The sequence below is a fragment of the Parasteatoda tepidariorum genome, chromosome 5, assembly GCF_982258835.1.
Source record: "Parasteatoda tepidariorum strain Cologne lab strain chromosome 5, Ptep-v5.0, whole genome shotgun sequence".
Classification (NCBI taxonomy): domain Eukaryota; kingdom Metazoa; phylum Arthropoda; class Arachnida; order Araneae; family Theridiidae; genus Parasteatoda; species Parasteatoda tepidariorum.
The window spans coordinates 39,737,640-39,758,645 of record NC_141759.1 but is presented as its reverse complement, the minus strand read 5'-3'; the positions used below and the strand labels follow the sequence as shown (position 1 = coordinate 39,758,645).

The 21,006-nt window shown below is 26.2% G+C and overlaps 1 protein-coding gene across 6 annotated transcripts in view; it reads left to right on the top strand.

Moving 5' to 3' along the window:
• The window catches only part of Actn (alpha actinin), a 71,042-nt gene that overhangs the window by 36,715 nt on the left and 13,321 nt on the right, over nucleotides 1–21,006 (top strand). For 3 of the 6 annotated variants that reach the window (XM_016050265.5, XM_043045006.3, XM_043045007.3), the window contains exons 3-11: nucleotides 5,570–5,804; nucleotides 7,228–7,314; nucleotides 8,928–9,015; nucleotides 10,366–10,444; nucleotides 11,498–11,579; nucleotides 16,747–16,832; nucleotides 19,797–19,889; nucleotides 20,221–20,451; nucleotides 20,535–20,611. In XM_016050265.5, coding sequence (XP_015905751.1) covers nucleotides 5,570–5,804; nucleotides 7,228–7,314; nucleotides 8,928–9,015; nucleotides 10,366–10,444; nucleotides 11,498–11,579; nucleotides 16,747–16,832; nucleotides 19,797–19,889; nucleotides 20,221–20,451; nucleotides 20,535–20,611 — 1,058 coding nt within the window. Of the gene's footprint in view, nucleotides 1–5,569; nucleotides 5,805–7,227; nucleotides 7,315–8,927; nucleotides 9,016–10,365; nucleotides 10,445–11,497; nucleotides 11,580–16,592; nucleotides 16,686–16,746; nucleotides 16,833–19,796; nucleotides 19,890–20,220; nucleotides 20,452–20,534; nucleotides 20,612–21,006 lie in introns of all 6 variants that reach the window. The other 3 variants (XM_016050258.4, XM_071185153.2, XM_087163735.1) reach the window with 2 other exon arrangements.

Genomic DNA, 21,006 nt, shown 5'->3' with positions numbered 1-21,006 from the left:
CACTGAGCTTATATTATCTTATAAACTTTTTCGTTAGTCATTATGACTTACAAAAATGACTTAACTTTTTATTAGGTATTTTATAGTTGTTCGTTTAAAACGAAATCTGATAGATTCAAATAAGCTTAAAAGGATTTTGTCTTGACCATCATTGACTTGGAGTAAAATTCTAGGAATTCATGTGTTTTAAAGAAATGTAATTCGATTTCTTTTAATTTATTGAAGCTTAATTGTAATTTAATCAGACGATATTTTAAAAAGATTCTTATTGAGCTTAGTCTTCATTTACTGCTGCTGTTAAAAAAAAAAAAAAATTTTTTTTTTACGTTTTTTTTTAAAGCTAAGTTAAAAGAACTTTCAAGTATTGTAAGTAAAAAACAGGCCACCCTGAATAACTTTTGATCTAATGATCGGATCTTCACTTTCTAGGACTCAATATTAATGGTTCGAAAGGGTGACATCAAATATGTTAATTATTGCAGACGATATTATAGGTTGCGAAATCAGACACGAAATCGTACTTTTTCTGAATAAACGGACCTTTCTTTTCGTCTGATTCGGATTTCTGACCCTCAAAATATAGGGGGTAGCCGCAATCTGGGAAATATGTTCCAAATAGTTCGGTCAGAAGAGCGATCCAAAGTTAGGACCCCTAACGTTATTTTTACTTTTCGCTTATTTTGCCCCATTTCGAAAAATTGTAAAACTAATAAAAATTTTTTTTGTATACAATTATAAAATTCATTTATCCAAAGATAATTCATGCAAAAAAAAATAACCTTCAATAAATATTTATAAATTTTTATTATTTTGTTTAATATTAGTCGGAAAAAAAATTTGAATCGAAAGGTATACAATTTCTTACATCATTTTAAGAAATATAATTTTACGTGGCAAAATACAAGAAAAGGAAGTAGTAGATTTAAATTGTAATGAATAATTACTTCGAAATGTTATTGTTCGAATCTTTGATACTAACTAAACTTACGGTTGCTATTCAGTCTATATTATTAGTATGCAAATAACGCAATAGTTGAAAGTTACTTTTATTATAGTTTTTGATTTAATTAACACAATTTTTTTTCTCTCTCTACATTACAATATTAGAAGAAAATAGTTTCAACCTCAGGAATAAATACGTGCGTGAGTTGCATGCGTCTTGTCAATTGATTGCCTTACTATAAGTTATTCGTATCACTATTCATCTTCATTAATTTAACATAATCTTTTTTGAAGATGGTAGTATGACAAACAATGTAATCCTATCAAAAATTCTACCCTGCTATTTTTGCAGAATAAATAATTATAGCCATAGGCTAATCCGTTAAGTATGCCACTCACTCGAAGAACAAGCTCTTTACCATGAAACAAAGGATTATGATTTCACCTTGCGCTTTCAGCGATAAGTGATCTGCTTTGTTTCGTTTTTTGAATAGATTTTATCAATACATAACAGGTTTGTTGAGAAGAATCAGGTGACTGTTATAGTAATACGAGAACTAAGCGACTTGACCTGCCTGTTCCCTTCCTTTAACTTACCTGACATGATCTTGATATCTGGTATTGTTTAGTTGTTCGAAACCTGCATTTATTATTTCTTTTCATTGAATAATTTCGTTCCATATTTTCAATAATGAAAGGTGAAAAAATTTATTTGACTTGGAACTCCTTTAGAATAGCTTACCTTTATAAAATATGTTTCAATCTTCTTGTGCGATAAAAAATAATAATTAAAAAAAAGAAAAAACCTTACATGATTTAACAGAAAATGATTTATTTATGAGAAGAAAATTAATATCACCAATATGTTCCTATCATATGCGATACAAAGTGAAACTTTTTATAAAATGAAAATTAAATATCACAAAATGGATGTTCTTTTCTTAAATTATTCGAATCGAAATAGTACTTAATTAATGAAAGGGAGATTACGTTTCAATTATGCGCAATTCAATGTAAAATATTTATAAAAGAATTGTTAATATCACAAAATAGATGTCCATAACATGTAGGGTTCAAAGCGAAATATTAATAAAGAATAATTTATCACAAAATAAATGTTCATATCATACATACGGGATTTAAAGTGAAGTATTTTATTTATATAAAAAAAATAATGTCGCAAAATAGATGTTCAGTGTTAACTCCATTCCGGTCTACTTTCAGATTTTAATTTGTATTGTTAACTTAAAACATCAAATTAAATTCATTTAAGCAGCTTTATCCCCCTTAAGATATATCTGTGTTTGTTTTCTAACAAAAGGAATAATGCTTAATAACAGAAATATTCGCCCCAAAAGCTAGTGAGAGGGGGTAATATTTTTTTAATCTTGTTGACATGTCTTATTTTTAGAGATTGGTTAAATCATATATTTAATGTAATTTCTAATTTAGATTTAAATTGTGTATTAAACTATAGGAAATGTATCTATTTTTATTGGGCAAATATGTCACATTAATTTGTACAAAACCTAAATGTTTATAATTATGCGATTGCTGTATCAAGTGGACACGGAACAGAGGCTTTAAAACTGGGTAGATTTTTTTATTTATTATTTGCCGCATTTTTATTATTTACCACTTTCTTTTGTTTTATTTTTAAATGACCTAATATTTAACCTTTAAAATCAACTACCTTTGTATTTAATAAAATGACGTAATGACGTTTTGTTATGTTCATTTACGTTTTGTTATGTTCATGACGTTCTGTTTCGTTCCGTTGTACGAAAATCTTTTTTTCTCCATACATAATGGAAATTGAAATGTTTTATTAACAGTTAATATATTAAGTCCTTTAACAAACTATTATTTTACATTAATCGGAAATTTAAACATTTATTATGCAATTGTTGTGCTAACACCAAATACATAAAAATCACAAAAGCATTAGCTGCTTTGAAACTGTGTGTTTACATTTTTTAGTCACCACTTATGTTTAAAAAATATAGAAAAATGTGCATTAATTATTTTATTCTTAAGTGACCTGATTATTTAAGTTTTGAAATCCAACGACCTTTGTATTCATCAATTCATGAATGATATTTCGCTCTCTCTCAACTAATAGATTCGAACGCGATGTCTCTTTTCCGCTGTTCGAAGAGTATCTTCTGCCTCCATATATGGTGGAAGACTCAAGCATTTTCAAACCACATTGAAGCGATGCAGACGATACCGAAGCTTCAGAATAGAAGATATTTATATCGCTCTAGAAACGGGGCTGCCTCTCACCGATGCTTGAGTCACGCTCTCAAACGGAATTCGCCGACTGGGGAATGGTTGGATTCAGTGTAGCCAAGCACTTCACTGCCAGAGTAGTTTACCAGTGGGCGCGGCCTCATGGTGCACCTAGAGCCTTAAAAAGAAAGCAAACGGGAGTCTCTGGTTACGGTGGGGTGGAGGATGGGGATTTTTTTTCTCTCTACGCTTGTTACGTCATATTATTTTATTTTCTGTGATTTTTAAGAACATTGTGAATGAAAATAGAACTGTAGATTTAAATCTGTTGATGAGTTATTTTTTTTCCTATTGTGAATGAAATAATTCATTAGGAATGATAAATAAAATGAAACATTAATAAATATACCAAATCATATTAATTAGGAAAAAGTAAATAAGTTGAATTATTCATTTATTAAACATTGTGCTTATAAAATAGTGTTTTTTTTAAAATTTATTTATTTTTTATTTTATTAATCAATACATTTTTATAATTTACTAATGATAGAAAAATTTAATGGTACATTTCAGAATAAGTATAGGGGACTAATATAAAATATAGTGTGCTTGTGACAAAAAAAGTTAATAATTAATGTCTAAATATTTAAAAGGTTTTAAGGTTTAAGTTATAAAGTAAAATTAAATCACACGTTAAAATCTTAATTGTTTGTCCCACTGTTACAAGCATTTAGAAGTTTTTCACAAATTTAAATTACATCTTACATTGAAAGACTAGTTATAATGTGCTGTTTTTTCTTCTTTTTTTGTTAATAAAAGAAAAACATTTTAAGTATTAAATAAATTTTACGAATACATTAAATACATTACAATAATGTTCCATTTTAAACATTATTTATAAATTTACTTGTATAATTTGCTACACACATTTTCTTATGATCTGAAATATGTATATGAATATTATTTAGAATAGGTATAATCAGACACATGGATTGACCTATTATCATGATACAATTATGAGGGTCATGACGCAAATTTAAATTACATCAGCTTTGAAAGGGTAGTTATAATGTGCTGTTTGTTTTTTCCCCATTTTTTTTTAATTATAAAAGAAAAGCATTTTATGTATTACCCTATAAGTTAACTTCTCCACTTGTATAATCTATTATTGACATTTTGTTATGATTTTAAGTCTATAAATGAATGTTATTCAGAATAGGTATAGTCAGACACATGGATTTACTTATCATGAGGGTCTTGACTCCTGTCATGCTACTAAATTCTCTGGTAAATCATCAAAGTGCTTGAGTTAAAGCTAACATTATCAAGGAATCATCACACAATATAATCATACATACTCTAAAGATGCAAATGAATGAAACTGTTAAATACAATTAGAAAACTTTTGATTGTGAATGTACTTTCAATTTTTTTTATACCTATAAATTTATATAAATATAAATTTATTTTTTTTATCTATAAATTTGCTCTAATACATTCGAAATTTGTCTGCGTTGTTTTTACCCGATCATGCTAACTAATTCTTTGCTCCATCATTGTCAAATTATAGGGTTATACATCATTACATACATTGTCAGAGAATTACCACACATATGTACACTAATGATGCAAATTTTTAGAAATTATGACTGAATTTTCTATGCATTTTGCACTGCATAGTATTTCTTGAATTTAACACTAAAAAGACTGAAACTTAGTTTGTACCTATATTGCCCAAAAGCAGTCAAAATGACTGCAATGTAAAAGGAAAAATGTGTAAAAAATGTGTTTAAAATTTTTAATATTTTTTGCAGTTATATAACAAGTTATTAGTAAATACATATTAACAATAAAATAATTATATGTAGTACAAAATTCTAAGAAATTGTGTCATTATATACATCATTGTTTTTCTAATTGAAATTAAAAGCAGTCAAAATGACTTCCTTAGGCAATCTAGTGTTAAACATAAATTTTTTTAAAATTGGTTTTGCATTGTAAACAATTCAGATTTTTGATGAAAATAGTATTAAATTAAAAAAATTTCCCTATTTCTTATAAAATAAAATAAAAAGCTTCATTATTGATTTGAAAGTAAAGCATAATATTTAGAAATATTACTTTTTTTTTAAATCTTTAATTGGTATATAAAGTTTGCAAAATGTGTAAACTTGTAAAATTTTAACCATTATTAACATCAGTGAAGCTAGAGTCACACATGATATTTGCAAGGATAATTTTTAATATTCCTTCGAATGTAAAATTTTCATTTGAGAAGTTATTTTATTTGAAACTACCTCTTGAAATATAACTTATTGTAACATATTTTTGAATAAACTCTGTGTTATTTTTATTTATAATTACAGATTAAAATTTTATCAATTCTTTATTGCAGACTTTTACCGCCTGGTGCAATTCCCACTTGCGAAAAGCCGGCACCCAAATTGAAAACATTGAAGAAGATTTTCGTAATGGCTTAAAACTCATGTTACTTCTAGAGGTCATTTCCAGTGAAACACTGCCAAAGCCTGACCGTGGCAAAATGAGGTTTCATCACATAGCAAATGTAAATAAGGCTTTAGATTTTATTGCAAGCAAAGGTGTCAAATTAGTCTCTATTGGTGCTGAAGGTAACTATGAAATTACAGTATTATTATTATATAGAATGAGATTTAGTACCCTTAGCTAATATTCATCAAGATATATATATATATATAAATTTTATTTCCATTGCCCACCTGTGTTAACATTTCTTAAATTCAGGCACTTACGGGGCAGATTTGTTGGCCACTCTTTCAGGGGCACCATACTAGGTGGGCCAACGTTGCTCCTACAGTAAGGACAGATAGTTCAGAAAATAAAACATCCATGACTTGCCCGGGATTTGAAACCAGAACCTTTCTGATGCAAGGCCAGTTCTCTGACCTCTACACAGTCCAGTCTGTATCAAGAGCTATATTGTTATCTTTATTGAGTTGGTTGGAAAAAATTCCGAATTGCAACATGTCTAAATTAGAGGCAGAGTATGGTTCTTGGTGCATGCCAAACGAAAGACTCGTGCTGATGTTTGAGAAAATGAATATTAAAATTCAATTTTTATTAAAAATTGCTTAATTCTGAATTCCCTTGTGTAAATATTTAAGAATTTAGACCTCATCCTAAAAAGTTAGCTGTTTGTGTAATACCAACTAAAATGATTGTTACACTGCCTTAAAAATGTTTTTTTTTTTTGATGTTATATTTTAAATTTTCTCTCGTTTATAGTTAGGACTAAAAATAGTTGAAAATTGAATTGGAAAAGTTAATGGAGATAACAGTTACAGTTCATTAACTTTTCCAATTTAATTTAATGAAAATAATCTGCATACCTTTTAAAACGATGATAATTTTGCTTAATTTTAGTTTTTTTTTCTCTCTTTCTTTTTCATAATTTTTTTTTAGTGCAAGCAAAGGCTTAAAAAGAGTAAGCATGTTACAAACATTTATTGACAATGTATTTGCCAAAAATGGCTTAGACTTTATACATAAAAATGTATTCTATATGTGTTTGATGAATTATAAAAATGTTTAATAAAATTTTGTTTTATTTTTCATGTTTAAAAAAAAAATTTCCCTTTTGTTAGGGGTAGAATATGCTCAAATCTTTGATTCGAGGTTGCTCAAAAGTATACTCGAATCTTCAATTTGTATTAAAGTTAACAAATTAATTTTTATTTGTATAATAATGTTCTTAATCTTTTTACAATTTATTGCATTAAAAATTTAAATGATCATTCAAGGAGATTTTTAAAGTTTTTAGCTTTCTTTACTTTTTTCAATGTTTGTAATCTTAGATAAAACTGCTTTCTGACAAATCTAAAAACTTATAATGTTCAGAATAAATAAATTCAAACGTTTCCTCTAATTTCAAAATAAAAATCTTTATTCAACCATAATCTTTATCCTTGTTTATTCTTATGTATCCTTACTATGTTTATCCTTACTATGTTTATCCTTACTATGTTTCTTATGTATCCTTACTATGTCCTAACTATGTTTATGTTTTCCTCCCAGAAATTGTTGATGGAAATACAAAGATGACACTTGGTCTCATCTGGACCATTATTCTTAGGTTTGCTATTCAAGACATCTCTGTTGAAGGTATGTGACTATTTTTTTCGTTTTAAATTTTTTACTGTTTAAGACGTAGGTTAAATTAAAAGAAAAATCTTTTTTGATGAAAGCCTGTATTGTATAAGGAACCCTAATCTGGAATATCAAAAACTGGAAAAACTATCCAGAATTTGGAAATAGTGAATTATAAATTATAGAAACTAAACTTTTTAAACAACTGAAACTGGCTGATATGTTTAAAAATACTTTTGCTATTTAAGAAAAAAAATAGTCAGAGGATCAAAAGGATGAGAAAAGCATGTCATTTGCTCAGGGCTATGCTTTTGTAGGATCCCAGGGGTCTTCACATCTAGGACATTGAAATAAAGAATTCATTTTTAATATTTAAAAACTTTAATTTTTTTTAAAACATAGCTGTTGTCCCCACAGTTCTAAAGGTCATATACTAAAGAACTACTCATAGAATTAGAGAATAAGATATTTTAACATTTTTGCTGATTAATTCAATGTGGTCCATAAACACAATATTCCTTTCCTTACTCAAATTTATAAATTTTGTAGCTAAAGAAATGTTCATTTTTAAGAATAAAATTTAAAAAAAAAGAAAAGCAAACTCTCCTCAATTTAAACAAAAATTTAATACAGTTGTTAGTCATTTATTTTCGTAAAGGCCCTAAAAAAAGCCCTAAAAGTCTAGCCTTTGGTCTAATAGTAGTGATGCAGTAATAAATGGTCATCTTTATTGTAGTTTATTATTAGATTACATCTTTTTAATTGCATATTATGTTAAGTTGCTATTGTTCATACCTGAAATACAAAAAGTTCTGAAATCAAGGTTATGAATTTCTAGTAATTTTAGAATGAAGGATCTCTTTATATTCAGAATGCATTGTTAGGGGATAACATCGGCTTTATAAATGGTCAGTTCCTTGGAAAAGTAGACACAAAGACCATTTTTTAAATTTTAACAAGTTATTTCATGAAATTAAGATGAAAAATGTGTTATACTTTTTTGATCAGTTATGTTAATGTCTTTAAAAAGAAAAATTAGAGGTCTCATATTCTATTAAAATTTCAAGCAAATATTTGGAAATTTTTTTCTTCTATAAAACAACTTGTAGAATTTTTTAAAATGCCGTAAAGTTGTGAATAGAAACTATGCTATTTTTTATAACCTTAGATAGTTAATATTAGTCATGTCATGTCTAATCAGAAAATGAATCCAATTTACAAAAGCAAAAAAGAGACAAAGAAGTAAATTAACTATTAAAACATTAAATCAAAATGGAAAAGCGCCTAAAGCAGCTAAAACCAAATTTGCTTTATTTTAATTTAGATAATCAAACAAACATTAAATCAGGAAAATGTTAAAGAAGTGCTGTCTTACAGGCACACACATATATTTTAATTTTTCCTGATTTAATGTTCATGTCATGTCTGTCACCAAGAAATTTACTTTTTTCTCTGAAAAAAAATTTATTTACATAAAATAATTTTAAGCCACATTTCTTCGTTTTCTATAATAAGAGAGTGGAGTAAATTATAAAAATTAAAAAATAAATTCTGAAATTGAGTGGAATATAAAGTTATAGTCTAAAATGAAACCTTGCACAGTTTCAAGTTTTTCAATTTCTTTTCAGAGATGACTGCCAAAGAAGGGTTACTGTTGTGGTGCCAAAGAAAAACTGCTCCATACAAAAATGTCAATGTACAGAACTTCCATTTGAGGTAAAGTTCTATTTGAGTTCTATTTGAGGTTCCATTGAGGTGACCTCATTTATTGTCACATATTATTATTAGTTTGATATTATTTATATTTTAACTTTGTTAATGAATTAGAATATATTGTAACTTAATTTAAACAATAAGTTTATGCATCCCTTAATATATAATACTTATGATATAATTTAATTTTTCTCTTCTTCCCTGATGCCTTGCTTATTTTGTGTAGACTTTAATCTTTTAATTTTATGAAGTCTTCAAATGGCTTATTAATATTTTTAATAAAATCTTCTTAAACTAATTAGTAATTTAAAAAAAAATGATTGACCTATTGATGTCCAAACTACAATTTTGAACAATATTTTATTAATATTAATTATAAAATTATCTGAAAAAATAAAAATAAATCACTGAAAATAACTTTTTTTAAAATGTATTTATTTTTTAAAATTTTTTTAAGCTTTTTTCAAGGAAAAAAAAACACTAATGTTTGGAGGTAATGGAATATGCCAAAACAAATTTAACATCTAAAATGTGTGAAATTCCAAGAAAATTTGTATTATGATTGTTTTTACTAAATTAGTTGCTGAATGTTAGTAAGTAATTTTACCCTTTCTTCTTGACAAAACTTCTTTTGAACAAAAATTCAAAATAAAGCCTGTTCCACTAAAATCCTTTTTTAATGCTTTGTTACAATTTAAAAGAAACGAGTAACTTAAGATTACTTTATGATAAAAAAAATCATATAATTTTATGAAGCAATTGTAGAACCTTCCTAGTATTTAACAAACATTCTAACTTTTACTGAAATTAATGTATAACCTTATAATTTAATGATAGCTATTATAGATTACATTGATGATATTACTACTTTATATACATCTATAAATTTTTATTAAGAAACTTTTATTCTGTATACTTATCAGATATTCAAATTTTTTTCTTCAATAATGTAATATTTTGTTGTACACATTTTAAAAAAGCAGTGTTAAATTTTTGTCTAATTCCTTTAGTCTGATGTGTACTTTTCTTAGACAGTAAATTAAAAAGAAAAATTTTAAATATTAGTAGACAATTATCAAATAAAATTTGTTCTGTAAATTTAAAAATTAAATGTTAGTTCAATAACTTTTTTTTAAATAATAGATGCTTATAAATTTATTCCTTTAAAATTAGTTCTCAGAATTTTTGATTTTATAAATTTGTGTTTGTATTATTGATATTTTAAGATTTTTTTTGATGAGTTATGTATAAGATTATTAAAATATTCTTTATTAAAAGATTTATTATTAAACAACAATGTAATTTTTTTGCCTACAAATATGCTTGAATAATATTGTTTTTATCCGTTTACAGCTGGAAAGATGGTCTTGCTTTCTGTGCACTCATCCATAGGCATAGACCTGACTTATTAGACTATAGTAAATTAACTAAGGTATACTTTACTCTCCATACTTTTTTATTTTTATTTATTTCTTTAAAAGTATTCTCCATTTACTTCCAAATTATTTACTTGAGTGTATGTAATTTCATTTTTGCATAACTTTTTCCGTTTGATTTTGTTTAAAATATTTTTAGAGATATTCGAAGTTTAAACTATAAACTTTTTCATTCAACTTATTTGTTTTAATATAATAGTTTAGTTAACCATTTATTAATTTTGTTATGATATTTTTGAAGATTAAAATTTGTGTCAAAAGTTATATTCATATTTATTTTTTCTTATCATACATTGTTATATGTTTTTGGAAGTCCATTTAAGGATAATTATTTTTTAATAAATGTTGCTTATTCATAGTTACTAACTTGGGCAATTATTGGGAAAGATTTTACTAAGTTTTAATAATAGATAAAATTTAATTAAAATTGTTATGATATTTTCGAAGATTAAAATTTGTGTCAAAAGTTATTTATTCATATTTATTTTTTCTTATCATACAGTGTCATATGTTTTTGGAAGTCCATTTAAGGATAATTATTTTTTAATAAATGTTGCTTATTCATAGTTACTAACTTGGGCAATTATTGGGAAATATTTTACTAAGTTTTAATAATAGATAAAATTTAAGTTATCTAATATTAAAACTTAAATCATTGCTGCTTAATTAATAAATCTATAGATCTTATTTGCTTACGTTTGAATTACAGCTATATCATAGCAAGTAAAACAATTTCGAATGAATTTTCCAAAACCATGAACTTTAAAACATAAATCAGTAAGAATCCGGTTGTTCAATTCGGATGCTATATTCTTTCGAAATAGTCAGTAAATAAATCAGTAAGAAAAATTTTCTTTAATGGTTGTTCAATTTGGATGCTATATTAATTCTTTCGAAATGAGAACTTATTTAAAGAACAGTTAAATTTCAAAATAAAAACCAAATCATACTCTTCCTCTTCCCTAATGGAGATTCAAATCCAACAAAAATTGTTGAAATATTGGCTGAAATTGATAAATATGAGTATTGATTATTATATTTGTTCACAGGATAATCCTATTCATAATTTGAATTTGGCATTTGATGTAGCTGAAAAATATCTGAATATCCCAAGAATGTTAGATCCTGAAGGTATTTAGAATTAAATATATTAATGCATGAACTCGACTGCTTTAAATATTTTGCAGTTTTGCATGGCTTTTCACTTTTTAGAATTAAATCTTATTTCCACATACCTTTAAAGTTCATTACGCTGAGAATTTTCAAGAAGTTTTTAATGCTGATGATAATTAATTTTATGAACTTCATAAAGTGAAATGTAACTTATAATATAATCATTTTAAAGTTTGATCTGATGATTGTAGAGGATTATTTCATTAGGAGGATTAGTAGAGGATTATTTCATTTGAGATAATTTTTAATTCTTGTGTATAAGATATTGCATTAAATGAAAATTTAAGTAAAATTGATACTTTTAATGTACTTTTTACATGAATAAAAAATGAAATCTCAAATATTTTTTAAAATAATTTTATTTTTATTTTTCCCATTTAACTTACGTTTTATATATATATATTTTTTGTTATATCATATTTTACTAGATCCATGGTGATATGCTAAACATAAATCTCGTATAAAGTTTTAATAGGCTATTTTTGATTGTTTTTATTTTTCCTAACTTTTTATTTTGTAAGAAATCTAATTTTATTTTCATTTTGAAGTCATTGTTACTCTACATGTGATTTTTAGTTATTATTATTATTATTATTTTTTTTTATCTTCAATGATGATTTTTTAGATTTACAGTAATATGCTAAAAAAATAAATCTTATACGTAATATGTTATTACAAAAAAAAAGTTATCAGTATTTAATACTCATTTCAAAATTAAGAATCAGTAGAGGATTATTTTTTAACGTTGCTGGATAATTAATTTTTTAACTTATATTTCAAGAAAATATATTTCTTATTTATTAAGAGAAAACATTAAAAAATATATATGTATAATTATATAAATGACTAATGTAGGAGATTTATAACTAATTTGAGTTCCATCAATACATTATATACTTAATTTATATTTAGTTTTTGTTACTTGTTACGCAAATTATATTATATTATTTGAATTAAATTATATTATTTGAATAATTATAAAGTTCTGCATTTTATTATTATTATTAGAAACATTAGACTATAGGACAATAATATTTTGCATATTCTTATATTTTGTCAGATTTTATTAGTGGTCCATTAGGGCTTTAATTATTTTTTAAATTTTACTGCTTTGCAAAGGAATTTATTTTCTTCCTTTGAGAAATCAAAAATTTGTTTATTTTTCATATTATATATTAATATTTGCACTATATGCAATTTTTCTTCTTTTTGCTACCTGTCGCTTTGATGTCACTTTTTTTGTAATAAATGTCTAGATCTTGGTAAATTCTAGATTTTTCTATAGTTTTATTTTATTATATTTATATGTTTAGCTTGCATGTTTCAAAATGCTGCAAACTTGCATGATTATTTTAAAGAGTGTGCATTTTGAAATTTCTACATCATTCATTTGCTGTATTAGAAACTTAATTTTTGTATCAAAAATTATAAACGTTTTTTATTTAAACAATTTTATTTGTGGAAAGATAATATTTTATGTATTTTCCTCCTTTTATTATTTTTAAAGGGTGAAATATTCTAAGTTTATCTTAGTCAAAGCAAATGAGTGGTGTATTCATGAGATATGTTTTTTTATAATCTATTTACTGTACTAATATCATAATTATATGAAGATATTAAAATTTAATTTTAAAAATATATTTCATTGCTCAAAATTTAAAATTATGACTTTATTTTATTTGTTTATAAATTGAGTTTTTAATTAAAAACATTGGATATAATAAATAGTATGATATAGGAAAACTAAATGATATGTAAATGTTAGTTATGTTGTGAGTATAATTGAGTTTGTCACTCAATTTAAAATATTCTTTTTGCTTTAAAAATTAAACTAATTTATTGGCACTTTTGAATTACTCTAAAACATGTTTGCAGTTTTGTTAAAATCAAATTGTATTTAAAAGCAATTTGTGAGTAAAACAACTTTTTTCAACCCAACAATTTTTATTTAAAATTTTTTTTCCTGCTTTAGCAAGAACAGTTTTACTATTAAAAGCTTAAGTTTTTGTTTAGAGAAATATAAAAATTTGAATAAATGGTATATTTTTTGACAAAGTATATTTTTTGAAAGTGGTTTCGTGGAACCAAACAGCATACTGAAACAATAAGCATTTAAGAATTATTTGACTTTTTAATTGGTATTTAAAACAGACTTTTGTTTGCTAATAAACTTTAGTATATTTAATTTTATTATTTCTTAGAAGTTATTATAAAAATAATTTGAAATATTGCCTTTGTCTTTTGAATTAACTTAATAATGCATTTGTTTAATGATTATTAAGAGATATATTTTGTGATTGCTGTGTATTTTTTTAAAATTAGAATATGATATTTTTGTTATAATTTTGAACAATAATGCATGAGTAGCAAGTAGACTAAAGCAAGGTGTGACTATTCTAATAAATGCATGAAATACCATAAATACCTGAAACTTGTATTTCAAAGACATTTATAAAATTGAAAATGAAATTAATATCAAGTTTTTAAATAGTAAATAAAAATGACACTTTAAGTCAGGGGTGCACTACCATCTTTGAATAGTAAGGCAACAGTAATTAAAAAATATGAGGCTCAGAGCTAAAAAAACTATATTTTTAAAAGTGCTGAGTGTATTTAAATTGTGTGAAAGTAATGTGAATGCTTTACATGAGCATAACTGATTTTTTACTAAAGTGCACGCAATATAATTTAAAATGAATAAATAAAAGTTTCAATGTAAATCAAGCTAAACAACTTCAGTAAACTCCGATTATCCATGGAATTGAGTGGCCACTTAGCGCTTTTAAGCGAATTTGTAAATAATCCGCAAAACACTTAAAAAAGAAATGTCCTTTTTTTAAAAATAAAACATAAATGATAAATTTTAATATTTATTTTTAGCAGTTTTCTTCAGATTTTCTTCATATTTATTTTTTTTAAATTTCTGTAGGAAAAATCCTGTCAATTTTTTTTTGTTTCTTATTGTTGAAAAGGCAAGAGGCTAAAATAAAACAGGCACTACAAGGATCAAACATTTTTGAAAAAGGAATGCAAAAAACATAGTTTGAAACACATGAATTAGTTCTTATAAAGATTTATTGCATTTACATGATTTTTAAAATCTCTAACAGTAACAAAACTAGAAATAAACAACTGATAACACTTCAAAATCATGCATATGGCCCATAAATTATTCAAAGCCTTGCGTCATTCTTTTTGTTTTAGGGGTATAAGTGTCCTGTGGCCTCATTTGTTACTTATCAATTTTTTAACTCATGAAAATTCCAAGAATGTGTTACATGTTGACTAAATAAATGCCTTTCCATTTTCAACCTTTCAATGCTCCTTTTTTATGAAGCATTGTACTTGAAGCTTCAATCGTTAAATGTAAGCCCTGTATTTGATTAATTGTTATGCTGTGTGCTATGAGCAAGATTGTTTGCTAGTAAAGTATGTTGAGCCACGATGGCTCAGGGGATAGAGCGTTCGCCTTCCAATCAGGTGAACCAGAGCTCGATCCTGGCGATGGCTGGTCAATGCGAATTCCGCATCCGGCGTGCATCGACCACAGTGTAGACGTGAAATATCCTCAGTGGTGGACGGATCATGGGTTAGAGTCCCCTTGTTGTCAGGCTAACCATGGGAGGTTCTCATGGTTTTCTACTCCATGTAACACAAATGCGGACTAGTTCCATCAAAAAAGTGCTCCACAAAGGCAAATTTCTCCCAATACTTGATCCAAGAGTTCCCTTGTCTTCTGGATTGGGTTCAAAATTACAAGGCTACAGAGTTGAACATTAGTAGTCGTAAACCCAAAAATTGGGTCGGCTGTTCAAAGACGAGAAGGGAAGTAAAGTATGTTGTTATTAAATCTCCTAAAATGGTTCCACCTCTATGGATTTATTTATTTTCAATTCTAAACGCTATGTTGTTTATCATTGCAATAAGAAGGAAAGCGCAGATGATACGCAAAACTGATAATCCACCCGCTGATAATTGTGAGTTTACTGTATAGTAAAAATATTACAAAGCATATTATTGCAATTAATTTATAAGAATACATAACAAAACACAAAAATTAACATTTTAATTTACATCAACAATTATACTGTTTACTAATATTTAGGAAACAAAATTTATAACTCAAGTTACTAATATACACTAATTACATGATTACACTAATTACTAATTACATGAATATTGTTTATCATTTCTAGAAAAAGGGAAGCACAGGTGATACGCAAAACTGATAATCCACCCTCTGATAATCGTGAGTTTACTGTATAGTAAAAATATTACAGAGCATATTATTGCAATCAATTTATAAGAATACATAACAAAACACAAAACTTAATATTTTAATTTACACCAACAATTATACTGTTTACTAATATTTAGGAAACAAAATTTATAACTCAAGTTACTAATACAGTATCCAATTAATATGCTGATAATGATAGGAATTTTGTAATATATATAATTTCATTTTCTATCTTTTTTAAAATTAGGAAATTCTCTCTTTTTCTCTTATTTATTTGTTCAAATTTGAAAAAAAAATAACATCACAAACTCTAACTCTAAACTATATCATAAACAAAACATGCAATGATTCTAATGTGATCTATAGTAACTTTTTCTTTTTGTTACAGAGCAGAGTTTTAAAAAATACTTTTTTCACTTTAATATTTTTGTTAATGTTTAAGACAATCCCAAGCGCCAAATCAAAAGTCTTATGGGGCCACATTTTAAATATCAGACATAGGTTGTGTATCCCCGACTTAAATGATCTATTACTTTCCACAAATTGATACACATTTATCATCGTTGCACGAGTTATGCTGCGAAACAAAATCACAATATTTGTTAAGAAGAATATTGTGTGATTGAGATTCTGATTTCGTTACTTGTTTGAACTGCATGGGAGTGAACAACTAACCAACAAATCTCTCGAACAAACGTATAATTGACTATTGGTTATGTTGCTTTCCTCAGACATGGTCAACACTCCCAAACCTGATGAGCGTGCGGTCATGACTTATGTCTCTTGTTACTATCATGCCTTCCAGGGTGCAATGCAGGTAAAGTGTAGTTGATGTTTTTAACCCTTTTCATTGCTTGCTTTGTTATGTGTTGTCATTTTCTACAGACATCAACAATACTCCCATGCCCGATGAACGTGCTGTTATGACCTATGTGTCTTCTTATTACCACACATTCTCTGGTGCTAAGCAGGTAATATAACCATCAAGGGTTATTTGATAATTACATTAATTCATTGTTCTACATATCAAGCAAGGTTAACATTGCACATAAATGAAGTTAGACCTTTATGGTCTCATATTAAATTTACTTACCACCAATTATAATTATAATAATTGTAATATTAATCACAGAATTAAGTATAGTTATTTGTATGTACTACAAGAATGAAAGTAGAAAAAAAATATTTTTACTTGCATTACAAGACAGAGCACAATTAACTGCAATAGGGAAAAAGAGGATTGTCTTATAGGATTAAGGAATTTGTTTTTATTCCCAAACCAGGGATCTGTCCAGACATTTTGTGAAAGGTCCGGTTTTAGTGAAATTGTGAAAAAATTACTCACTTTCTTTCAACCAGGGTCCGATTTTATGAATTTGTGCAAATAGGGTCCGGTTATTGCAAAAAACTTTTTCAAGGAGTTTTTAAATTGTAAATAGATACAAGGTTATGCTCGGCACTGTAAAATTATAATGAAATAATTAAATTTTCAAAAATAAACAGCAGTAGCTGCTTCTAAATTCGAGATGAAACATACAAATATTTGGTATTTAGCCTATGCTGCTGAACTCAGAATATTCATTGCGGACGAATAATGGAAAAATCGTCTGCCGAAGACAAAACTGTTACATCCATCTTTCTGCCCTGGGAAGGGTTCATTCGATTAACAGAACAATAATGAAGATAAACAAATTTGTGAAGGGATCGATTAAAAGAAAAATCATTTTGGAAGGGTCCATTTTAAGTTAAAATATTTTGTGAAGGGTCAGTTTTTATGAAAAGATATTTTTTGAAGGGTCCGTTAACGGACCCAAATTTCTTCTAAATAGACCCCTGCTAGCTCTTTTGGCTCTTTTTCTACCTTTGCTTCAACACTGAAGATAGTACTTCATTATAGTACCGAAAGGATTCTATGCCTGTTTATGTAACATTTGAATGATATTTAAACATTTTTTAAATATATTTACTGTATGTTCTTTAGTGTGTATTTTTTTTCCGAAATGTTAAATCACCAAGAGTGAATCTTTTGCTTTGTTCAGCATATTTTATAGTATCTATCTGCAGATATTGTGTTTAATTTGGAACTAAAGTATTGAAAATTTTCCTAGCCTTATTGATTATACGATGGAAATTGAGAACTAAATATGAGAACAAAAGAGGAAACTGTTGAGGAAAATGAAATAAATAAAAGTTCCCCACTACTTAGTGATTTTTTATTACATTTCTATAGGGTTCTTCTAGGGATCCTAAACTTCTATTTTAATTTTCTAATATTTTTTTATATTTTTATTTTTATAATTTAATTTTTTAATAAATATCTTTTTGATGTAAAAAAATTCAATTTTTAATGTTTTTATACTGACATTTTTAGAGTTTTCATCTTCATTTCCTCTTTCTCATTGAATCAACAGAATCTTTGGTTCTTTTTATAAATTCTTACTACTAAGCTTCTAATTTCAAGCGCTCAAGTTTGTTAAGCTTGGCATTTAATTATTTTTTTCTCACAAAAATAAGATTTTATGCTTTTGGGTACTTCTGTCATTTCATATTATTAGTCCTCAGTTATACAGATGATGAAAGAAGTTCTAGAAAATCAATACTTTTAAAATAAGCTTCTGAATGGCATTCAGAAAGAAAAAGAATGTTTAAAACTGGGTATGGATTGTCTAAGATTGGGAGTGGGCAAGTACTCTGGTACAAAGACCTGGTCACTTGAGATTCTATCCCGAACGGAACTATTTTTAAGCAGTGTCTTTGAGCCCTGAAAATATTAAACTGAAGAATTAAAGGCATTCTTCTCTGTATGTTGGTCAAATAAGGTTATAGTATACATTTAAACTATTGATTTTTCTTCAAATTCTGTATAATTTTGATTATTTTGTAATTGTGAGGTTTTTTCCTTTCTAAATATTTTAAGCCAGCCATTAATGCTTAAATAGCATGAAAACACATTTACATACGAGAAAAAAATTATTCTAAATTATCTTAATTCTGGAGAAGTATTTTAGCAATTTGATCGCTCTAATATGTTTTCTTACATTATTTGATATTGATGATTTAATGAATAATAAACACATAATTTTTTTTAAAAATGTGCCTTTTTTTCCTAAATTTTAAAAAAATACATATTTAAGAATTCAAAGGAAAGATCTGATATTTTTTTAAAAAACTTGCTCATTTATGTTCATGTTTTAAAAAATTTAAAAGAAAATCACAATTTAATCACAAGAGATAATTTTCTAAATTCTTGAAAGTCTAGACTTTCCTTAAACTAATTTTGTTTAAGCTTAAGATTACGATTAGATGTGTATCTCACTGTGTCTTTATTTTAAAACTCCTTATTAATAATGAGTTTTTCTATCTGAAGAAATTAAATTGTCTTTTAAATGTAGCTAATTGCTATAAAATAACTTATTATTAACATTTGTTGTAAAAAGTTACATCACTGTATTATTGTAGAAGGTCTTTCTAAAAATTAAAAATTTTTAAATTTTTTGCAAAATTTAAACAGTTAAATCTATTTTGTATGGAAATATAGTTTACTATATATGATATACAAGTATGGATAGTTCATTTGATGTGCTTTATGCAAATTCTAAAAAGTATATCAAATATAATATACCAAATAACATCTTAAAATGTTAATCATTTTAATGTTATTTTAAATTTTATGTTATGTACTTTCATTTATTTATTTCCTCCTCCAACTCTTTGAGATATTAGAGTAGAAAAAAATTTCAGTTTAATCTCTTAATTTAAAAATAACTCGGCCAATTGGGTATAACGAGATAATTGTTAAGTCAAGGTCTTAAATGTAGTTCGATAGTTTCTTTTCTTTTAGTTCTATTTTAAGAATATTTTTTAACATAATGATTGCCCAGATATTATTTTGTGTTTAAAATATCTAACTGTAATGTCGATCTAATATCTTTTAGGCTGAAACTGCTGCCAACCGTATCTGTAAAGTACTGAAAGTTAATCAAGAAAATGAAAGACTAATGGAAGAGTATGAAAAATTGGCTAGTGATGTAAGTGTCATTGTACCCGATATAATATTAGTTATTTCTTTAAGCATTATGTATTGTACAGATTAAATTTCATAAATTATAAATTAAACTGAAGAAAGTAAAATAATTTTTTTAAAGTTATTTTACTCTGTCGAAAAATTTTTTGTTTTTCTTTTCAAATGTATTTATAACATCTTTAAAACATTTAGTAAAAATTTCATTTGAATTTCACTTTAAAAAAAAAAAATTTTTTTATGAAAAGTAATATTTAATTTATTTGCCTTGCTGTTTTTTTTTTATTTATTTATAATTATCTACCTTTTGTATGATAACATATTTATTTCCTTAACAGTTATTGGATTGGATCAGAAAAACTACTCCATGGCTTGAGAACAGAACGACTGATAACACTCTTGTTGGGGTTCATAAAAAACTGGATGAATTCAGAAATTACCGTAGAATCCACAAACCCCCACGTGTTGAGCAAAAGGCTAAGCTGGAAACTAATTTCAACACACTTCAAACCAAGCTTCGACTTAGTAATAGGCCTGCCTACTTACCATCTGAAGGGAAAATGGTGTCTGTGAGTATAACTGCCAGAAAAAAATTAATATTTTGATAATATATTGTTCTGTGTATTGATTTATTTGAATTTATGTTGTTTAGGATATTGCTAATGCATGGAAAGGGCTGGAAATGGCAGAAAAGGGATTTGAAGAATGGCTCTTATCTGAAATGATGAGGTTAATATTTGCTTTAAAAAATCTTTACAAATTGATGTATTGTTTTACACATTGTATATTCTATTATAAAATTAAGTTGATATTTCTCTCACCTTTTAATTTTTATAACTATATTACTATATAATTAGGAATTTTTTACTGGCAATATTTATGTAAGGAATTTAAAAATATCATACTAATGTTGGATAAAATTAAAAAAATTAATATTTGTTTTAAAATTTTAGCATTATAAATTTAGTTCTGTATTTCTACTACTCAACACTTCTTTTTGTGCAACTTGCATTATCAAAAAAAGGATAGTGATAAATGTTATACAAATTGTGTGCAATAATGTATATTTTTCTCCATTTCTCTCTGGTGGTATAGTTGATGATTTTTATCATAGTTTGACTATT